Genomic DNA, 19,888 nt, shown 5'->3' on the forward strand with positions numbered 1-19,888 from the left:
GGAAGGGGGCGACGGACGGGACGAGGCAGAACAGGACCTGGAAAACAACAGAATTAACGCACGACGGGGAACAGGACCGAAGAACAAAACAAGGCAAGAGACAGAACATAGGACAGGAGCTGACAAAGGGCCGGGAAAGCGGAGAGACAGACCAGAAAGGGAGACACAGAGGGAACAGGCGGGACAAAAGGACCGGGAGTGAACGGAGGGAAGCCAGAGGGAGAAGGAGGAACACAAGGAGCGAAGGGACGAGGGACAAAGGCGGAAGGAGGAGAAAAGACAGGCGGGACAGAGACGGGAAAGAAGGGAGAGAAGGAGGGGGAAGGAAGGGGAGCCCGTGGGAGCCCCAGCGGGCGACGGGAGGCAGCCGGAGGGGCCGCAGGCGGCCGGGAGGCCGGAGCCGGAGGGGACCGAGAAGGGGCAGAGGAGACAGGGCGAGGGACCCGCGGAGGGGCCAGGGAGGGAGCAGGAGGGAGCACCAGGGAAGGGGACGAGGGAGCTGGAAGGGGCCAGGGCGAAGGCACGGAGGAGGGGGGAGCCGCAGCAGGCGGCGATGTCCGGGGGAGGGCCGGAGGTAGGGGCCCCGCAGGCGACCGACCAGGACCCGGAGAGGGGAGCGAGGCAGGGCGACGAGGCACCGGAGAGGGACCCGCAGGCGACAGCCGACCCGGAGGGCCAGGACCCGCAGGCGGCAACCGAGCCCCAGCGCAGGCGAGGCAGGGCGAGCCAGGGGGCAGGGCGGGCGGGACCCCAGTCCTGCGTCTGTGTCCCCTCCCTTTACGGGACACAGACAGGACCCCAGGTCGGGGTCGAGTTCGCCGGGGCGAAGGACCATGGGTCACAGGAGCGGGGCCAGGGACAGGAGCGGGGCCAGGGACAGGAGCGGGGCCAGGGACAGGAGTTGCTGCAGGCGGAGGGGGCGCCTCTGGAGCTGCTGCAGGCGGAGGGGGCGCCTCTGGAGCTGCTGCAGGCGGAGGGGGCGCCTCTGGAGCTGCTACAGGCGGAGGGGGCGCCTCTGGAGCTGCTGCAGGCGGAGGGGGCGCCTCTGGAGCTGCTGCAGGGCGGTCAGGGACAGGAACACGGTCAGGGACAGGAGTGGAAGTCTGGGGGGGCGCCTGCCCGGGAGCTGCAGCAGGCGGCTGCAGAGGGGACGCCTGGACAGGAACAGGAGCTGGCTGCAGTGGGGGCGCCTGCCTGGGAGCTGCAGCAGGCGGCTGCAGTGGGGGCGCCTGCCCGGGAGCTGCAGCAGGCGGCTGCAGAGGGGGCGCCTCTGCAGGAACTGGAGCGCGGTCAGGAACTGGAGCGCGGTCAGGAACTGGAGCGCGGTCAGGAACAGGAGGTGGCTGCAGTGGGGGCACCGGCCCGGGAGCTGCAGCAGGTGGCTGCAGTGGGGGCGCCTGCCTGGGAGCTGCAGCAGGCGGCTGCAGAGGGGGCGCCTCTGCAGGAACTGGAGCACGGTCAGGAACTGGAGCGCGGTCAGGAACTGGAGCGCGGTCAGGAACTGGAGCGCGGTCAGGAACTGGAGGTGGCTGCAGTGGGGGCACCGGCCCGGGAGCTGCAGCAGGCGGCTGCAGAGGGGGCGCCTCTGCAGGAACTGGAGCGCGGTCAGGGACAGGGGCTTGCTGCAGTGGGGGCGCCTGCCCGGGAGCTGCAGGTTGCTGCAGTGGGGGCGCCTGCCCGGGAGCTGCAGGTTGCTGCAGTGGGGGCGCCTGCCCGGGAGCTGCAGGTTGCTGCAGTGGGGGCGCCTCAGGAGCTGCTGCAGCTGGGGGCTGCGCTGGCTGCACGGGTGGCTGCGCAAGCGGTGGCGGCTGCGCAGACGGCAGCGCAGAGGGCGGCCCGGGCTCAAGGGCCGTAGTTGCCAGCGGAGGCGGCTGCGCAGGCGTCGGTCGTTGCGCCTGCTCGGGAGCCGGGTCCGCGGATAGAGGAAGTGCCTGCTTCTCAGTAGCAGGCTGCAGAGAAGGGGGTTGTACGGATGGCGGAAGCGGCGGCGTCGGCAAGGGGTCAGGAGCTCGTCTAAGACGAAGTAGCTCCTGCAGGTCCTCCGCGAGGTGCTCGAGGTCGTCCGGTCCCGACCTGGGGGTGAACGACTCGAATCCTTTCTGGAGCCTTGCGGTGAGGAGCGTTGCTGCGGGACCCTCGGGAATGGCTGGGTCCCCGATCACCCTCCAAAATAAGCCCTGGAGGGCGAAGAACTTATGCGCCAACCGTTCCTGAGGCGAGGGTGGTACCTCGACAGGAGGGACTGGCCCGTCGGGCAGCGGAGGCACGGTCGCTGTCCTCCTTGGGAAGCGGGGTACTCGCGGGATCGCCTCTCCACCTGCGCGGATACCGCCCCGATTACTCAGTCCCTTGGGGCAGTACTGGTGCAGTGCGAGGGGTGGCAGCTCATCCTCCGTAGGCGGATTAACGCCCGGAATTAGGACGAGCTCCTCCTCTTCATCGTCGCTATTATCCCAGAGCCGGGACAGGAAACAAGCTCCGGACTGGAGCGGCTCGACCTCTGGGGCTAGGACCGGCTCTCGCTCTCTACCCTTGTTAGGGAGCCCAGGGCTTGAGAGCGAGCAGGCACCTAAAGCGATCGATTCCTCCGGTACCTTTCTTCGTCTCTGCTTCCTCTTCTTCGGTTGGTCTGTCATTCTGTCACGGGACGAGGTGAGCGATCGCGAGCAGAGCGGCGATCGTGCGGGAAAGGAGCAGGCAGGCAAGCGGGATACGGGAAAACGGGGTTTTAATCGGGGAAACTGGAGCAGGTCGGGAAACAGACATTGACAACATCAATGACAGACACGGGTTAGTACAAATCAGGAACTTAAATACATGAAACAAGGCAGCAGGAAACAAGACACGACTGGGCACGATCAGGAAATCACACGTGGGTAATTAGGGGGCGTGGCACACAGGAGGAGCGGACGAGCCGGGCATGACACTGAGAGTCAATTTTTATCTTTTTTTTTTTGGTTTTGTGGTGTTATGTTTTGTTTAGGATATTTACATTTTTACATTTTCCAATTCCATTGTCTGTATATTCTTAAGAACTAAAAGTTCATTTCTCTTTGAAAGGGTATACTTGCAATTTTATTACATCATTGTGCACTGTATTCGGCATACAATGTCATTATATCAGTGGCATAAAATGCTCTTAGGGCAACTACGAACTATTTTTCTATGGATTAATCAATTGACTCTGTTACCGATTTGGTCGATTTAATCCAAACAATTAATTTTCCTCCAGACGTTTAATTTAAACTTAAAATTTATGTTATTGCAGGACTTTGGATAATGGATGTCGGCTTTTTGGCACCATATGACATTATTTTTGCCCACAATTCAATAAGCAAATTAGGAGTATGTCTAAAATATTAGTGAGATGTGTGTCATGATGCCTAAAAGTTAGTAATCTGTATAAACTCAGTGTATCCTTACGTTTATTGAATTCACTTATGGGAGCACCGCATGCGATTGTTTTGGTAAATCATGGAAGGCGATAATCACTGAAGTGTCGGTGAATAAAGGTACAGCTCAGCGGCCACAACACCTTTTAAAAGAGAAGATATTGTAGATAGACAAGGTAAATGTTGGTGGTGTGGTGGTACTTTTCACTGATTAAAGTCTGACACTTTTTGATAAATAGTTTTAATTTTTATTTCGGTTCACAAATTATTTTCTTAGTGTCTTTTTGTTACAGTTTTAGTTTATGATAATAACACTTGTCCCAACTCCCAATAAGCCTAATGCACATGAACACAAACTGGCACAGCCAATCCATGTAGAATAAGCCCACATTTCACTCTAAACATTTTCTCATCCACTTAATCAATGGAGATTCTAAGGGACCAGGAGGACAACTTTATGGCTTTAATAATAAGTGTATTTAGCAGCTACAATGACAAAAGATATTAAAAAGCTATCCTCTTTCCCCAGGACTCTAGCCTCCCTGTGGCTGTGCTGGTATGGGACATAGAGAACAGGAACGACTATGCCCTGGACGTCTCCATCATGTTCACCATGACTAACGGCTCTGGATGTAAAGATGACAAGAGTGGTGGGCACTGGAATGAACCATTCTGCCTGAAGAAGGAGGGGGAGTCTGTATCCGGAGTCCTGCTGCATCATCACACCCCTGTCAACCCTTACACCCTGTGCATCGCAGCCCGAGAGCAGGTTGGACACCTACAGGGCAGGCTGTGTGTGAATGTACCTGGGAGTATGGCTGAGAGGTTACCATGACAGTGAGAGCAGCAAGGAATGGACTGAAATGAGGAGTAACAGATGGATATTGCAGGCAAGTGATTTTGGTTTTGTGGTTGGTGTTTGTCAGGCTGACAGAACCATAAGCCACCAGACTGCATTCAGCCCCCGGGGCACCTGCGAAGAGCTCTGGAATGACCTCATCACCGATGGACGGCTTGATTCACCAGCAGGTGGGTCATTCTCACAAGCTCATTACTGTAACATAGCAATTTTTATGACAGACTCAAATTACACAACTTTATTGTCTAAACTTACGATTTTGCTACTAGGGTCATTAATCAATTTTGATTCTGTAATAAACAAAAGTATTTGATCAAATCCAGGGCAAGACTTGTGGAGGAAAAAAATGACCAAATTGAAAAAACAAATTCAGCAAAAAATATACATCTTATATACTTATCATATACACATTGATTGTTTATTTTCAGTTACATGCAGTTAGGTTGAAAGATTTCAAAACATTTTTATCTAATTTTGTGTTTTACTTGATCTTGTTTATGGTAATGATATTTAGCTACCTGTTTGGGGAAAAAGGTTTTTTAAGAAAACCAATAAATCAGAGCATCAATGACAATTTTAATAGGTCTAAAGGTTAGTCTTATGCAAAAAAACAAACATGATATTTCATCATTAAAAAAATAATCTCAAGTGAGAATGACACAGTTGGGTAGAGAACACAGGTCGCTCTGACATCGTACCATAACCCTATAAAACAGGTTTGTCGGCATGCTTGTGGTGATTGAGCCGTAGCTTAAGATATGTGAATGCATATTCTACTTGTAGATTGTACATTTATTTTATAATTAAATAAATCCCGGCAAATCTAACAAAAAAGAACCAGGTCAAAGTTTATTTCTAAAGCACGTTAAACAACCAAAGTTGATCAAATTTCTGAATATAATAAAGCTATAATACAACAATGAGAATGTTTATAAAAGGAAATAGAACATGTCTATAATATAAAATTTTTATTGAATTTTTCATTTGGAGAGTCCAAGATATCATGCTCTGGCGATATAAAAAGATGAGACTTCAGCAGGAACTCAAACGTTTCTACTGATTGGGCAGTTATGTAACGTCAAACTGCCACCACCGCAAAAGCATGATCACCCCTGCTCTTATACGTAGATCTAGAAACATCTAGAACCTTAAGTCTGGAAGACATAAGAGTTCTAGTTGGGGGTATGGAGGTACAGAATTTCAGCCAAATATGTTGGTACAAGACCATTTAAACCTTTTAAAGCAAACAGTAGTATTTTAAAATCAACCCTGAAATGGACGGGAAGCCAGTGGAGTCAGACCAAAACTGGTGTCTCACTTTTTCTTTCCCATCAAAAGACACACGACGGTATTTTGGACCAGCTGCAAGCAATGAATGGATGATTGATCCATGCCCACAAACAGAGAGCGGCAATAGTCAATTTGCAATGTATCTCAGGCATGAATCACTTTTTAAAAGTATTTAAATGAAAGATAAGGCTTTACTTTGCCCAGCAGCCTTATTATTTGTTATTTTTGACAGCTGAACTAATTTGTTTTTCAAACGTATGAGTACTATCAAAAACCACCCCAAGGTTCCTCACAAAAGATTCATTGTAAAGAGCCAAATTGCTAAGGAAATCATCAGGGTCATCTAGACCGGCAGGACATCCAGACAAAATGACCTCCTTGAATTCAACCAGTCTTTATGTGGTAGTTTAGTAGTGTAGTCTGTATATCTTCTAAACAATCAAATAATGCATATAAAGTGAAAAGTGGGATGGGGCTTAAGATGGAGCCCTGAGGGACCCCATGGAAAAGGGGGGCTCTACTAGAAAAGTATTCATACAGCTTGACAGAAGAACTTTTGTCAGTGGACTATGATGTAAACCATTTGCCCATGCACTGTTCCAGACGAGGTGATCCACCATGACTAAGCTGTAAAGTCTAAAAGTGCCAAAACACCTGAATTCCCAGAGTCAGCAGTTAAATGTATGTCACTGAGAATTCATGAAAGGGCTGACTCTCTACTATGGTGACTTTTAAAACACGACTGATACCACGCTCAGCTGAGTATGCATGTAGTTGCATAAGAGCAACTTTCTCCAACTTTCTCCTATTCCTTTATGAATAGGTGTGTAATTTGAGTGAATAGAAGGACCAAGATTTCTCTTTTTAATAAAGTTGTATAGAATGCTGACTAAGACCCCATAAGACCACACAGACTGCACTCCTAATGGAAAATGCTGTGTCCAGGTCCTAGCCCCCCCACCCAGAAGGGGGAGAAGGTGGCGGCGGCTCTGGTGGCCGGCTGCAGCGTCTCGGCGCTGGGCCATGGCTCCCTGGAGTTCTGCCTGGCCTGGGACATGCCCAAGATCACCTTCGGCTCCCGCGAGAGGCAGCACATCAGGTATGGGGCATCGACCGTCTTCATCCTTTATGTTCCTGTTTCAAGACGGACAGCACTGGGCTGCATGGGGGTTTTATCACCCATGTGATGCCGAGAAAGTCATTCATCAGAATCAGTCGTACAGCTGCCAAACCCCACCTATGCTTTCTTGTACCTAAGCAGCTGGGACTCAGTGTAGAACTGGTAGGAGGTCAGTTGATTTAGAAGTAGGTGGTTCCAATGGAGTTGGCGGGGGGGCATTTGAATCTATTGTTTTCCACTGTGGAGCAGTACCAGAATGGATCTTTTGCTTGATGGCCCACTGGGAGTCACCAGGACGGGAGACGACCATCATCTGGGTCTCTGGGAAATCCCCATTACCTTGTTTCTACCAACACGGTGCTGGAGCCAGTACTTGACGTTTTCCCAATCTGGAACTGGTTCTGTGCTTTTCCAACGCAAAAAACTGGCCCTGGGCCAGAAGAAATGATTCCAGCACAGCACCACAAAAAAGCTGGTCTTGGAATCTGGGAACATAATGTTAGCGAAAGTGGGACGGGCAATCGCGTCCAAGCCTTCTGCATTCCCAGAAAATTCAAGCCATAACCAGTATAGGTTTGCCAGCTTATTAGTGGAATAACGTTACATCGTTTTTGTAGTCTGTGGAAAATGAAAGATCGGTTTGCTGGGTAGATTTAATAATAAACAATAAATGTGTCACAGGTCAAATAAATTAGTCTTTGCAGCTCTCGAGTGGCGAAGAGATCGTGAAAGCAGACGGCAAAGTTCAGTTTTTATCAGACTGCTTTTATTGTGCGGCCCTTAAAGGGACCGCGGTGAAACAGTGAGCAAAAATAAACAAACTCACTCACACACACAGACTGGGGTGATGTACAGCCTTTAAGGAGACAAAAGTGGATATTTGCAATAGACAAGTCATACCAGCTGTGTTGGTGGAAATGAGAAATGTCTGTTTGGGTCCAAATTAAGTGTTTTACGTCTGCTGATCTCTAGTCAATTTAGTGCCACTTTGTAACTGGAAAGTAATATTTGTTTGAATTGAGTCTGGTTTGATTATCCAGTTTGCCTGTAAACACGTGAGTTTTGTGCATTGCATTGTATTCAGGGGCTCTCGTGTTTACACTGGGAGGTCTCCTGTTGGCAGACCGTTTCAGCCGATCTGTCTTTGTCACCACCTAACGATGTGGTCGAACCCCTTCATCGTGAAGGGAAAGCAAGGGGTTGGTCAGCATTCCTGTAGTGCTCGTACACTGGTATGGATGGATGTCCTCTGCTCTTACACAGTAAAAGCATAGGAGGACGTGCTGGGGAGATTAAGTAATTAATGCGAACTGCAGCATATGACATCGCCTCCCCATGGGTATCGTTTCTGTCCAAGGTTCTAGTGCCTGGTGCTGATGTCACTGTGTATATGCGTGTGTGTTGCAGGAGGTACACACGGTTCTTCAGCGCAGAAGGCGATTCGGGGCCCACCCTGTGTCACTATGCGCTCACACACTACAGGGACTGGGAGAGAAGCATTGAGGCATGGCAGAAGCCTATCCTGCAGGACAGGTGAGCTGGTTGGGCACCCATGCGGACACATGCAGCACCTGCATCGATATCACGCATGCGGACACATGCAGCACCTGAGTCATCGTTAGAATTGTCTAGGGATGCACCAATGTGACTGCATTATGATGTAAATGACATACCAACGATGCCAAAGACTGGCACGAAAATTAGAGTATCTGAAAAACGTGGGAAAAAACGATGCTTGCTCATTCAAACAACCGAGGTCATTCACTGATGACATCAGTAAAGAGACAGGTTAACAAAACATGGTTGCTGATCCTTAAACTACCAGTAGATGGCAGCAAAGAACAACATATCTGTGGTTTTACCCCACTACCCTATGAATGGTTACAGAACAAGCTGTGTTCCTCACTGTGTGGAAGACTGGGATCATTCTTTTGTGTGTAAGGCAACATCAGGCTTGACTTAATAAGTTACGAAAGCATTGTTTATTTCCATGTTTATAACTGAAAACAAATTTATTAGTAAAGCTACCATTTAGATTTGGCCAGTATAACGACAACACAAAGTATTACTGCAAATAGCCATAGAACTTGTAGTCGTAGCAACTTCAAACGTGAAATCCCATGGATCTGACCCACTGTCCCTGATACCCGATCTGGCTGTTTGAGTCGGTATCAGACCTATATCAGATATCAGTGTCTTTGCATCCCAAATATTGTCAGTCTTATTGTAATTGATGTGACTCCACACTACACCCCCCAGCTCCCTGCCCGCTTGGTACAAGTCTGCTCTTTTCAACGAGCTCTACTTCGTGGCGGATGGTGGCACGGTGTGGGTGGAGCTTCCTGAAGATGGTGACATCAGTGGGGGCGTGCGCACCGAGGATGGGGGACTCCCCGCTCAGCCGCATGTCGTCAAGGAATACGGGCGCTTTGCCTACCTGGAGGGTGAGCACCCTAACCCCCCCGGGGTGGGAGGCGGGGGGGGGGGGGGGGGGTACCTAGTGTCTGAGGTGTGGAGTGGGCGGCTGAGTGGGCTCATAGTGGCACTGCCCCCCTCTTCGCAGGTCAGGAGTACAGGATGTACAACACCTACGACGTCCACTTCTATGCTTCCTTTGCCCTCATTATGCTGTGGCCCAAACTGGCTCTCAGTCTGCAGTATGATATCGGTGAGTCTTCTCACACACACGCGCTCTCTCTCTCACACATACGTGCTCTCTCATGCACACGCGCTCTCTCTCACGCGCTCTCTCTCACTCGCACATGCACGCTCTCACACACTCTCTCACACTCTCTCTCATGCTCTCACACTCACCCCATGCTTATATGGTTTTCTGTTCTTGGACATGTTCTCTCATACTTTTCACACATTCTCTCGGTCATAAGTCCCACACACACTCTCTCCCATCCTCTCACACTCGCTCCCATCCTCTCACACTCTCTCCCATCCTCTCACACTCGCTCCCATCCTCTCACACGTGCTCTCACAAGCTCTCATATTTACTCACACGTTCACACTTGCTCACAAGTTCTCTAACGGTCTCACGTACTCACTCACATGCTGTCAGTGATGCTCACACACCCAGTCCTGTTCACTCATACTCCCACACATACTCTGTCACATGCTCCCTCATGCTCACAAGCTGTCACGCACTCACTCTCACAGCCTCTCACGCCCTCTGACACTCTTTCATACACTCTCGCATTCATTGACACGCTCTCAAGCTCTCACACATTCTCATATGCTCTCCCTCTCATACTTACACCCTCACAAATATTCACATGCTCACGTACGCTCTCACACACGCTCATACACTCTCATACCCTCTCACATTCACACACTGCCGCTCACACTCAGTTGCTCACCCACTCTCACATGAACTCACACACTTTCACTCACCAGCTCTCTCACAATCCCGCTCTTATATTGCCTTCGATTCAGCTTTTCAAAGTATCAAACTCATTTTACCAACTTTGCCAGAGTGTCGAATTCACATGGGCACCAGTGGGGAGACCATGCAACAGGATCTATCAGAAGGAATTTTGAATGATTATACACCTGAAGAATATAAATGTCACTGGTAGCTGACATAAAACTGTGACTCTTGGGCTCGGTACCAACACCCTGTCCTCCCCCCATCCTCAGCGGGCTGTGTGGTTCAGGAGGACCTCACAGCGAGGCTCAACCTGATGAACGGCCGATACTCCCCAGTCAAGACCCGCAACATGGTCCCCCATGACATCGGAGACCCAGGTAGGTCGTAGAATGTTGGTCCCTCCCTCTGGTTGTGTGTCCTGATGATGCATGTGCTCACCCTGAGTCTTCCAGAACTCTCTGAATTTCTGTTATATATGGATCTGCGTTTGACTTTATGAAATTACATTTTAATTAATGATCACTGAATGGCGCCATGGATGCTTAGTGGGTATTGCTGTTGCCTTATACTTCATCAGATTTATTCATAATTAAAAGCATATTACTAGTAAGATGCAAATTTTTTTTTTAATATCAAGAAGCCGTATGTGGAGAACTTTTCGTAAATCGGTGCTTTGCTGGCTGCACATGGCTGGAACGTTGTGGTACCGCACTAACAGGCCAGACGCTGTCCCCTCTCAGATGACGAGCCCTGGCAGCGCGTCAACGCCTATCTGATCCACGACACGGCCGACTGGAAGGACCTGAACCTAAAGTTCGTGCTGCATGTGTACCGGGACTTTCACCTGACTCAGGACAGGGGCTACCTGGAGGACATGTGGCCCATCTGTCAGGTGAACAGCCAGCGCCCCCATCTGGCAGTGTCGGAGTTCTTACTGAAGGGGGCAGCTCTTCAGCCAAGATCAACTTTTATAAACCCCCTTTGGCTTTCTTTGCCAGTCACTTCTTGGGCGGGTACCAGTCACGCGGGTACAGAACCAGGTCGTCTGACTGATACCCCATCTCACCCCGCAGGCCGTGATGGAATCGGCAATGAAGTTTGACCTCGACGGTGATGGGCTGATCGAAAACTCCGGCTTTGCCGACCAGACTTATGATGGCTGGACGGTTACCGGGCCCAGGTTGGTGTTTGGGGGTGTGGGGCTGGCGGGGGGGGGGGGGGGGATGTTCTGAGGCTCCACGGCCTCAGCTGGGAGGGGGAAGAAGGACCCGAAATCCCTGGCTATGAAATGCCTCCTTTCCACCAATGCGGTGTCGGTGTTGGACTTTTTCCCAACCCGGCACTGGTTCCACGCGTTCCCACTGCAAAGAAATGGCCCTGGGCCAGAAGAAATAACTCCAGCACAAACCTTCCACATACCTGGACAGTTCAATCGACAACCGGCATAGTTTAGTCTAATATCGCTTGTACCAGCTGTGAAACAACTAGCCAGCTGATTAGCAGAATAACGTTGCATCGTTTTTTTGTTCCTTGAAAAACGAACAATCAATCTGCTGGCCAGATTTAATAATAAAGTATAAATATGTCCCAGGTCGAATAAGTAAAATATTGTGGTAAAGAGATCATGAGGCGGACAGCAAAGTTCAGTTTTTAGCAGTTTTTTAGCATTATTGCGTGGTCCTTAAAAGGACAGCGGTAAAACAGAGAATAAACTAACACACTCGCATAGATGGGGAGACAGAAGCGGATGCAGGCAATGGAGACGGCGCAGCGGGTCGTACTCCAGAAACTTCTATTTATTTATTTTTTCCGGTGCAGCTAAATAAATAAATGGACAAAATACAGATTAATCTTTACTTCACTTTCACTTCCGCCTACGTAACATTTCGGTTCCGCAGGTAGGTTCTCAAAAGGCACCAAGTGAGAACCAGCCTAGTACCGCCACCACCACCAGCTCCGTGTTGATGGAAACGCGACAAGAGTACATTCAGGGCCTCAGCCGATGAAGCCGTTTTTGGAATGATCCGGCATCATTTAAGAGGCTTAATAAAAACTCCAGAATTGCACAAACTATGCAGTTAGAATGAAGGTAGCTGTCGTGCAACATTCAGGCCGTGTATGAGCCGCCGTAACCTTTGAACCCTGTCGTGTGTGTCAGTGCGTACTGTGGAGGCCTGTGGCTGGCCTCAGTCTGCGTGATGTGCAAGATGGCCCGGCTGCTGGACAGAGAATCCGTGTACGACCGCTACAGGGACGTGCTGGATAGGGGGAGTGCTGCCTTTGACGAGCTGTTATGGAACGGTGAGTGGGGGTGGGGCACAATTGGTGGATGTGGACATGGTGAGGCGAGTGGGCGGGGCAGGATGGGGGGAGGGTGGGGCCATAGATAACTGGGTGGGTGGGGTTTGGTAGTGGGTTAGGCAGTACTAATGAAAGTGGATGGGGCGTGCTGACCTCACTATTTTCCCAGCCTTTTGGATGGACCCTGTCTTCAGTGAACATGAGTTCCATCTGTGAACTGTACCTTGTACACACCACACCACATTTTGTCTGTTCTGTCCTGGGGCTGAATGCATCCTAACTTTCCAAATTCCTAAATAAGCTGTCCTAGTTCTAGGGTAACGGTTAAGCTGTCCTAACAACGCACATTGTTTTTACTGTATTTAATGTCTTGCTGTGCGTATTGTATCAGTTAAACTTTACCATATTTATGTACACAAAGATCACTGCTGTCCGTGGTTTTGGCTTTCAGTGATAAGTCTTGGAATGTATTCAGGGGGTATTTGTAGTAAAACATGGCTACGGTATCATTCTTATCGTTATCTCCTGGGCGGGGCCGTGAAGTTGTCCTAAAGTTAGGAGAGTTTAAGATTTTGTGAAGTTAGTTGGTTTGTGTAATGCACTTTTCCTGTCCTAAGTTAGGATAGGAACAATGACTTGGGACCTGTTCATCTGAAATGACTTTTTTCGTAAATCAGATCCTACCTCTAGTTACCATGGTTACATACAGTTAAGCTAGGCCTCAGGATGGAACAGACAAAACAAAATGAGAATCCAGTCAACTAGGGAAGGTCAGTCTGTTGTGACTTGGTGTGCAATGCAACCAGTCAGATGTTATGCTTTGTTTAGAGTCGGCCCACTGAGTTTGATGGGTCTTTTGGCAGATGGACTTTTTGGCAGATAATTTTAATGTTGATTGGTACCGTTCACTGAAATAATGTAATGTAAACAATCATTTAATAATTAATCATTTGAAGGACGCTTTAAAATATAATTTTAAAAAATCGTTTAAACAACATATTAATAATTTGAATATTGTCACAAAGCCTCCTCCTTTCTTGCAAAACATCTTTTCTAAAACTTATTGTTTGCCTGACTCCTTTTGAAAGGTTTTTTAAGGACAACAGAGTAACAAACAAGGTCTCGTTTTCATGACAAATAATTAATAATGGCTAATGGTCCTCACAAATAGATCTCGAATAAACACAGGCGGCCCTGAGGTCACTTCAAGGATCTTGCCAGTCCCACTTCACCTCTGCCTGGGTTATTAGCGCAGTGTGTAACCCGCGAGGATGAATGCGATTCCCTGTCTGTCATAGCAGCTGCTGGCTAAACCTAGGGGCTCCATGTGTTCGGTTCCACTCAAAGACCTACTTGGATCTTGCTCTTCCTTCATCCTGTACTTTAACTGTAACTTATCCTGGTTCTGCATTGGTCCTGCTAAGCTTGTTTAACAACCCGGTCTTTCACTTGTTTTGTTTCTATAATGCACACAGTCCTGGCTGATCTGTTGGATGTGGATTGTGGATATTTGTAACCCCGCCCCTGTTGTTGTTCTCCTCCTGATAGGCCAGTACTATAACTATGACAGCAGTGGGCGGGACCTCTCCAACAGTGTGATGTCAGACCAGTGTGCCGGCCAGTGGTTCCTACGGGCGTCTGGCCTAGGTGAAGGGGAGTTCCAGGTCAGTGTGCCCTTTGCATCACTCAGTGAGTGTGGTGGATACCCCCTCCCCTGCCTCACCCCTTCCCCTACCCCTGCAGGCCTTCCCGGTAGAGAAGGTGCATCGCGCCCTGAAGTCCGTCTTTGACCTGAACGTGTTGCGCTTTGCCGGGGGCCGGATGGGCGCTGTTAATGGCATGCGTCCGGAAGGCGTTCCCGACCGCTCCAGTGTCCAGTCAGATGAGGTGTGGGTGGGTGTGGTCTATGGACTTGCTGCTACTATGATTCATGAGGTGAGTCGGTGTTTTTGTTGCGTCGTTTGATTGCATTTACATCCGAGGTCCATAGTAAATAAGAACTACTGATGGAGAGACGCCTGAAAGCAGGAGTAATGAAATGTTAGCGGACGTGTGGCTTAGTGTAACAGGGGCAGCAGATTGGGCAGCACTGCCAGCTGTATAATGACCCGCTCAGGCTTCATACGGTCATGAAAATCCTGGGAAAATCATGGAAATTAAGAAATCACGTTTTCCAGACCTGGAAGAGTTATGGAAAATAAAAAATATCAGAAAGTTTTAGGGAAAGTCATGGGGTTTTAGAGAACTACATTATTATTATTTTTTTAAATCAGCATTTTCAGTATAACACTGTCTCTCCCGAGCAGTATCTTGATTATACTGTCGAGTGAGTATGAAAGGCCGTTGGGGCAGAAAATGAGAGGAAATGCATCTCAACACGGCATGTTTTCCCTCTAGACTCAATATTTTTTTTCCTTCATAGAAACGGCACTTTCCTTTGGAGCACTGGCATTAAAATACACGTTTAAAAAACAGCGGTGACATACATTTTTACACTGCATCAGCACGGTACAAATGTACGATTTAAAAAAAAAGTCTTTCAGTACTAAGATATACCTGGGATGGTACTTTACCATTCAAGGGCAAAGGGTTCGGTCTATAATCCATTATTAGTTGCTGCATCATGTCTCTTGTGTTCTTATTCTTATTATCATATGATGTACACTGTGTGTAATATGATAAGGGGAGAAGATATCTCATCTCGTGACCCTGATCAGGGTAAGTGGTTAGAAGGTGGAGGGATGGACGGCATAGCATGGAATATAGACTGAAAATGGGGGCGTCTCCGTGTGCCCACTGTCCACCCAGGGAATGGTGCAGGAGGGACTCTGCACAGCGGAAGGCTGCTACCGCACAGTGTGGGAGCAGCTGGGCATGGCTTTCCAGACCCCCGAGGCGTACTGCGAGAAGGCCATCTTCCGCTCGCTGGCCTACATGCGCCCCCTCAGCATCTGGGCCATGCAGCTGGCCCTGGAGCAGCGGCAGCAGGAGGGGGCCGGAGGGGCTGGTCGGCTCGCTGCGGGCGGCGGAAGCAGCTGAGATGGTGTGGGGTGGGGGCCACACGGGGAACCACACTCCCGCAGAAACGTCAGAGGACATCACCGTAACTGCTTGGAGAGTCACACTGTCAAAATCACGTAAACTGTGATTCCTATGAAAACCACACAGGTTAAGAAGATGATTGCCTGAGTCTAGGTTGCCTGATTTATTACTCTGACTGTTATTATTATTACACTTGAATGCTGTAAAGATGCTTAAATGATTTTACAAATGGCATGTATGACACTTTATCACTAATCAAATGCAGGAGTCAGTTTTATTGCTGTAATATTTAATGTAGCAACGTTCATGACAGTAAGGAAGGATAAATCTAAGTAAAAATTGAGAATTTAAGGTGCTGCGTGTTTAAGCATGGGTCAGGGTTGCTGAGAGAAACACAGCCCCTGTCACAATGTATGAGAGCAAAGGGAATCTTTAAGCATTTCTCAGCAAAATTGGCATAGTAATGGATGCCTGGCCTGCCTTTATAAAAAACATGTCATGCCAAAAATACAATAATGAGGAGGAAGGAGATGCCTCGTACTTTGGTAGAAAGGCTGTGATTAGTGTTACCGGGTCTTTTTGCAGAGCACTGAGGTGTTGCAGGTCAGTATTAGCAGATCCCCAGGCCACTATACAACACTTACACAGAACAAATTCTCAGCGTTTATCTTTGTTAGAATTCTATACTGTCCCAAGTGATCTGTAAAAAGGCATCTCAATAGGATGCAATAGAAGTATATTTGATTTTTTTTTTTATTTAGTACACTGTATGCTCAAGCATTCACAGCTGTATCTGAGGATTCAGAGATGGGTGTGAACATCTGTGAAAAAAAATCCAGAGTAAAATATGATCAAAATTGATCTTGTAGGGATTAAGTTTGTATTTGCATGTGCTCATGTAACTGTGAGGTTCTGAAAAATACAGAAGGTAATAAATTATGTATGATGATATCCCTCCACTATCATGTACTGTTTCTAATACAAAATAGCAAGCATTCTAGTATTAACGATACCATTTACTGTTACAGCGACAACTTCAATGTTTGCAAATATCTAACTCTGATTATAAAACCTGATGTAACAGTACCATCTTGTGGCTGCTATTACCCTATGACAAATCTACAAGGTAATACAGGTGAGTTGCTCTTACTGCCATTCAGGCTTGACCTTCTATGCACTTTGTCAACACATAATCATAACATCATAAATGGATGCTTCACGTGGTCGTCTACAATCACCCTTCCCTTTAGTGCCACTAAGTAGTGTTACTTGATTTTGAGGCAATTTGTCTCATTTGATCGGCTCCAGTAATCCACCGATACAATGCCTCTGCAAAGTTAAAAAAATATCCATTAAATACTATTTAAGTTATCTTACAAGAATGTAATATCTGAAACTACCCTTTTTATTGCTCTCACTATGTGGTACTGCTTCAGTTTTAGTGCTCATAATTTGACCAGTGCCAGTTTGTCACCTTGAGAATGAGTCAGAAATATCTGATATACAGTGGATATAAAAATTCTACACACCCTGGTTAAAATGCCAGGTTTTTCTGATGTTAATAAATGAGACTACAATTAATCATTTATTGTGCTGGCTGCATAAGAATGCACACACTTAAAGTAATATTTTAAAGCACCTTTTGATTTAATTGCAGCATGCAGTCTTTTTGGCTAGGAGTCTATTACCTTGCTACCTCTTGACTTGGCAATTCTGCGACTCCTTTTCCCTTGCAAAAGCGCTGCAAATCTGTCAAATTGCAAAGGCATCTCTTGTGCACAGCCCTCTTCAGGTCTCCCCACAGATTTTCAATTGGATTTAGGTCTGGGGTCTGGCTGGGCCAGCCCAACACTTATTTTGATGCATAAGTATATTTATAGGTGTGTGGATATATTTGTCTAAACTTATGTGCTGTTTAAACTGTCTGTCGGTGTTTTGCATCGCTGTGTGATTGTGTACTCTACGATGGACTGGTATCCTGCACAGGGTGAACCTCAGGAGAGCCTCACCAGAGTACACTGTTAATGGAAGGGTCACATTCCTTTTCTACATTGTAATGAATTAAACACAAACACCTTGAACTTTGCCCATTAATACAAGATGAATGCTTATAGAGTTTCCTCTTAGTTTTGTGTTAGACTAAGCAGTTTATGCCTGTGGGTACTGTAGATACAAGGGTTTTGTTTAAGCAAATAGCAAAAGGGAAAGGGGCAGGTCTGCTGATGGTGGAGGACCCATCCCCCTATTTCTGAGCCTGCTGGTTGTACCACCTTTAGCAGAAAAAACTGCAATCAGACACTTGTTGTAAGAGGAGATCCCCACAGCATCACTCTGTCATCATGTCTGACTGTGGCCATGATGTTCTTTGTGTGGAAGCTGTGTTAGCTTCACGCCAGATGTAGCAGGACCCATGTCTTCCAAATAGCTCCACTTTTGACTCATCAGGTCACAGAACATTCTACCAAAAGTATTGGAGGTAATCAAGGTGCTTTTTGGCAAATGTTAGATGTTCCTCTTAGTTGTGGTTTCTGCCTTGCAACTCATTTTTGACACATGACACATTTTTGTCCAGTGTCTTTATAAACGTGGAACCATGACCTGACGTGAGAGAGGCCTGTCATTTATTCATTTGGGATCTGCTGCAGCATCCCTGATGAGTTGTGTTTTGTTAGCCTGCCCACCCCTGGCAGATTTAACACCATTCCGATTTTTTCCCATTTGGAGATGATGCCTCTCACGGTGGTGCGCTGGAGTCTAAGGGTTTTAGATGCTTTGTACTTCTTTTCCGAATGATGTATTAATCAAAGGCTGATTTAACAATTGTGTGTTGTGCTGATTCATGTTGTTCTTTGTACACTCAGTGACAAAAACAGTAATGTACCCAGAAGTAATGGTCTGATTTGGATGTAATTTGGTACATGTGCAGACCAGTGATGGGTAGATAAATGATTCAGTTTACAAGGAGCTGGCACTTCTAGTCACCAGACACAGAGGAGGCCTCATAGACGCATTAGACAGCATTACCAGCACCAGCAGAGTTTGATAGGGGTCACATTGTGAGTTTGCATGATGCCAGTTGGTCGTTTCGTGCAATTTCCCGGCATGTGGGACATGCAGATGTTACAGTCACCCGATGTGGGCACCAATGGGCACATGAGGGCACTCACACACGTTGTGAAGGTTCCAGTTGCTCAAGACAGACCACACCATGGAAGATGAGTCTCTGCCTGGGTTCCATGTGTGTAGAGTTTGCATGTTCTCTCGTCATGGGGTTTCCTCCAGGAACTCCAGTTTCCCCACATGGTCCAAAAACATGCTGAGGCTAACTGGAGTTGCCAAATTGCAGTGGGTGTGTGAATGGTGTATTATTATTATTATTATTATTATTATTAATAATAATAGTAATAATAATCGATACTTTATTGATCCGTGTGGGGAATTTGTCTTTACGCCTCCCGTAACTTGCTCTATTTTGTAGAGTAAGTTGTCCTTGAAGTTATCCTGTGTGTCCTGTTATGGGTTGTTCCCTTCCTTGCACCTGTAGCTTCTGGGATGGGCTCCAGACCCACCGTGACCCTGAATAGGATAAGCGGTTTCAGAAAAAAAGTCTGATGGCCGTTGGAATGAAGGACATGTGGAAGCGTTCCTTCTCGCATGTTGGATGCAGTAGTCTGTTGCTGAAGGAGCTTCATAATGTCCTCACTGTTTCATGCAGGGGGTGAGTGGGACTGACCATAATGGATGTAAATTTGGCCAGAATCCTCCTCTCAGTCACCTCCTCAGTGGAGTCCAAAGAGCAGCCCAGGATAGAGCCAGCGCTCCTGACCAGTTTGTTCAGTCTCTTCCTGTCCCTTGCTGAGCACCCCCAGCAGACCACCGTTAAGAATATAGCAGATGCTACCATAGTGTCATAAAAGGTCCTGCACACACCAAAAGGACCTCAGCCTTCTCAGCAGGTGAAGACGGCTTTGCCCCTTCTTGTACAGGGCGTCTGTGTTATGTGACCAGTCCAGGCTGTTGTTTATCCAACATATTTTTCCTGTAGCTACAGCTCAGGCCATAGATCACAGGTGGATGTCACATAATTCTTCAGGGTATCATGACTGTAAATATCTGGCACCTTAACCTAGTGTTCGGTTCATCCTGTGGTACTAGTTCTCCTTACCACAAGTGGCCACTAGGTGGCTTACATTCCACACTAAGGCTCCAAGCCAGTAAGCTGAGCATCATACCCATTTACATTTTGAGCCTGAGATTGTTTTGCACCCAAGGTTGCTCATCATTCGCTGGATTAAACTGCTAGTTTTCAAGAACCAGGGATACTTCAGAGGGAACTAGCGACTAGATTAGCTCATTAGTCTTTGATTGGTTAGGTTTGTTTTTTGGCCCAGACCCAAGCACAGTTGACATTCGTTGGGGTACTATCACGCACACTCACCCTCCCTTCCCTGAAGGAGTGGGTGATATGGGCTGGGGGTGGGCCTGGTCTCCACAGGATTTTGAGAGAC

The 19,888-nt window shown here is 47.8% G+C and overlaps 1 protein-coding gene across 1 annotated transcript in view; it reads left to right on the plus strand.

Moving 5' to 3' along the window:
• Window positions 1-15,403, plus strand: part of gba2 (glucosidase, beta (bile acid) 2) — a 21,544-nt gene extending 6,141 nt beyond the window's left edge. The window contains exons 5-17 of the mRNA XM_048971229.1: window positions 3,922-4,161; window positions 4,319-4,421; window positions 6,487-6,640; window positions 8,069-8,194; window positions 8,921-9,105; window positions 9,225-9,329; window positions 10,307-10,414; window positions 10,778-10,929; window positions 11,111-11,217; window positions 12,196-12,338; window positions 13,887-14,002; window positions 14,082-14,273; window positions 15,147-15,403. Of these exons, the coding sequence (XP_048827186.1) occupies window positions 3,922-4,161; window positions 4,319-4,421; window positions 6,487-6,640; window positions 8,069-8,194; window positions 8,921-9,105; window positions 9,225-9,329; window positions 10,307-10,414; window positions 10,778-10,929; window positions 11,111-11,217; window positions 12,196-12,338; window positions 13,887-14,002; window positions 14,082-14,273; window positions 15,147-15,377 (1,962 nt within the window). The 3' untranslated portion in view covers window positions 15,378-15,403. The remainder of the gene's footprint in view (window positions 1-3,921; window positions 4,162-4,318; window positions 4,422-6,486; window positions 6,641-8,068; window positions 8,195-8,920; window positions 9,106-9,224; window positions 9,330-10,306; window positions 10,415-10,777; window positions 10,930-11,110; window positions 11,218-12,195; window positions 12,339-13,886; window positions 14,003-14,081; window positions 14,274-15,146) is intronic.
• Window positions 15,404-19,888: the final 4,485 nt, after the last annotated feature.

Source organism: Brienomyrus brachyistius, chromosome 12 (genome assembly GCF_023856365.1).
Source record: "Brienomyrus brachyistius isolate T26 chromosome 12, BBRACH_0.4, whole genome shotgun sequence".
Taxonomy (NCBI): Eukaryota; Metazoa; Chordata; class Actinopteri; order Osteoglossiformes; family Mormyridae; genus Brienomyrus; species Brienomyrus brachyistius.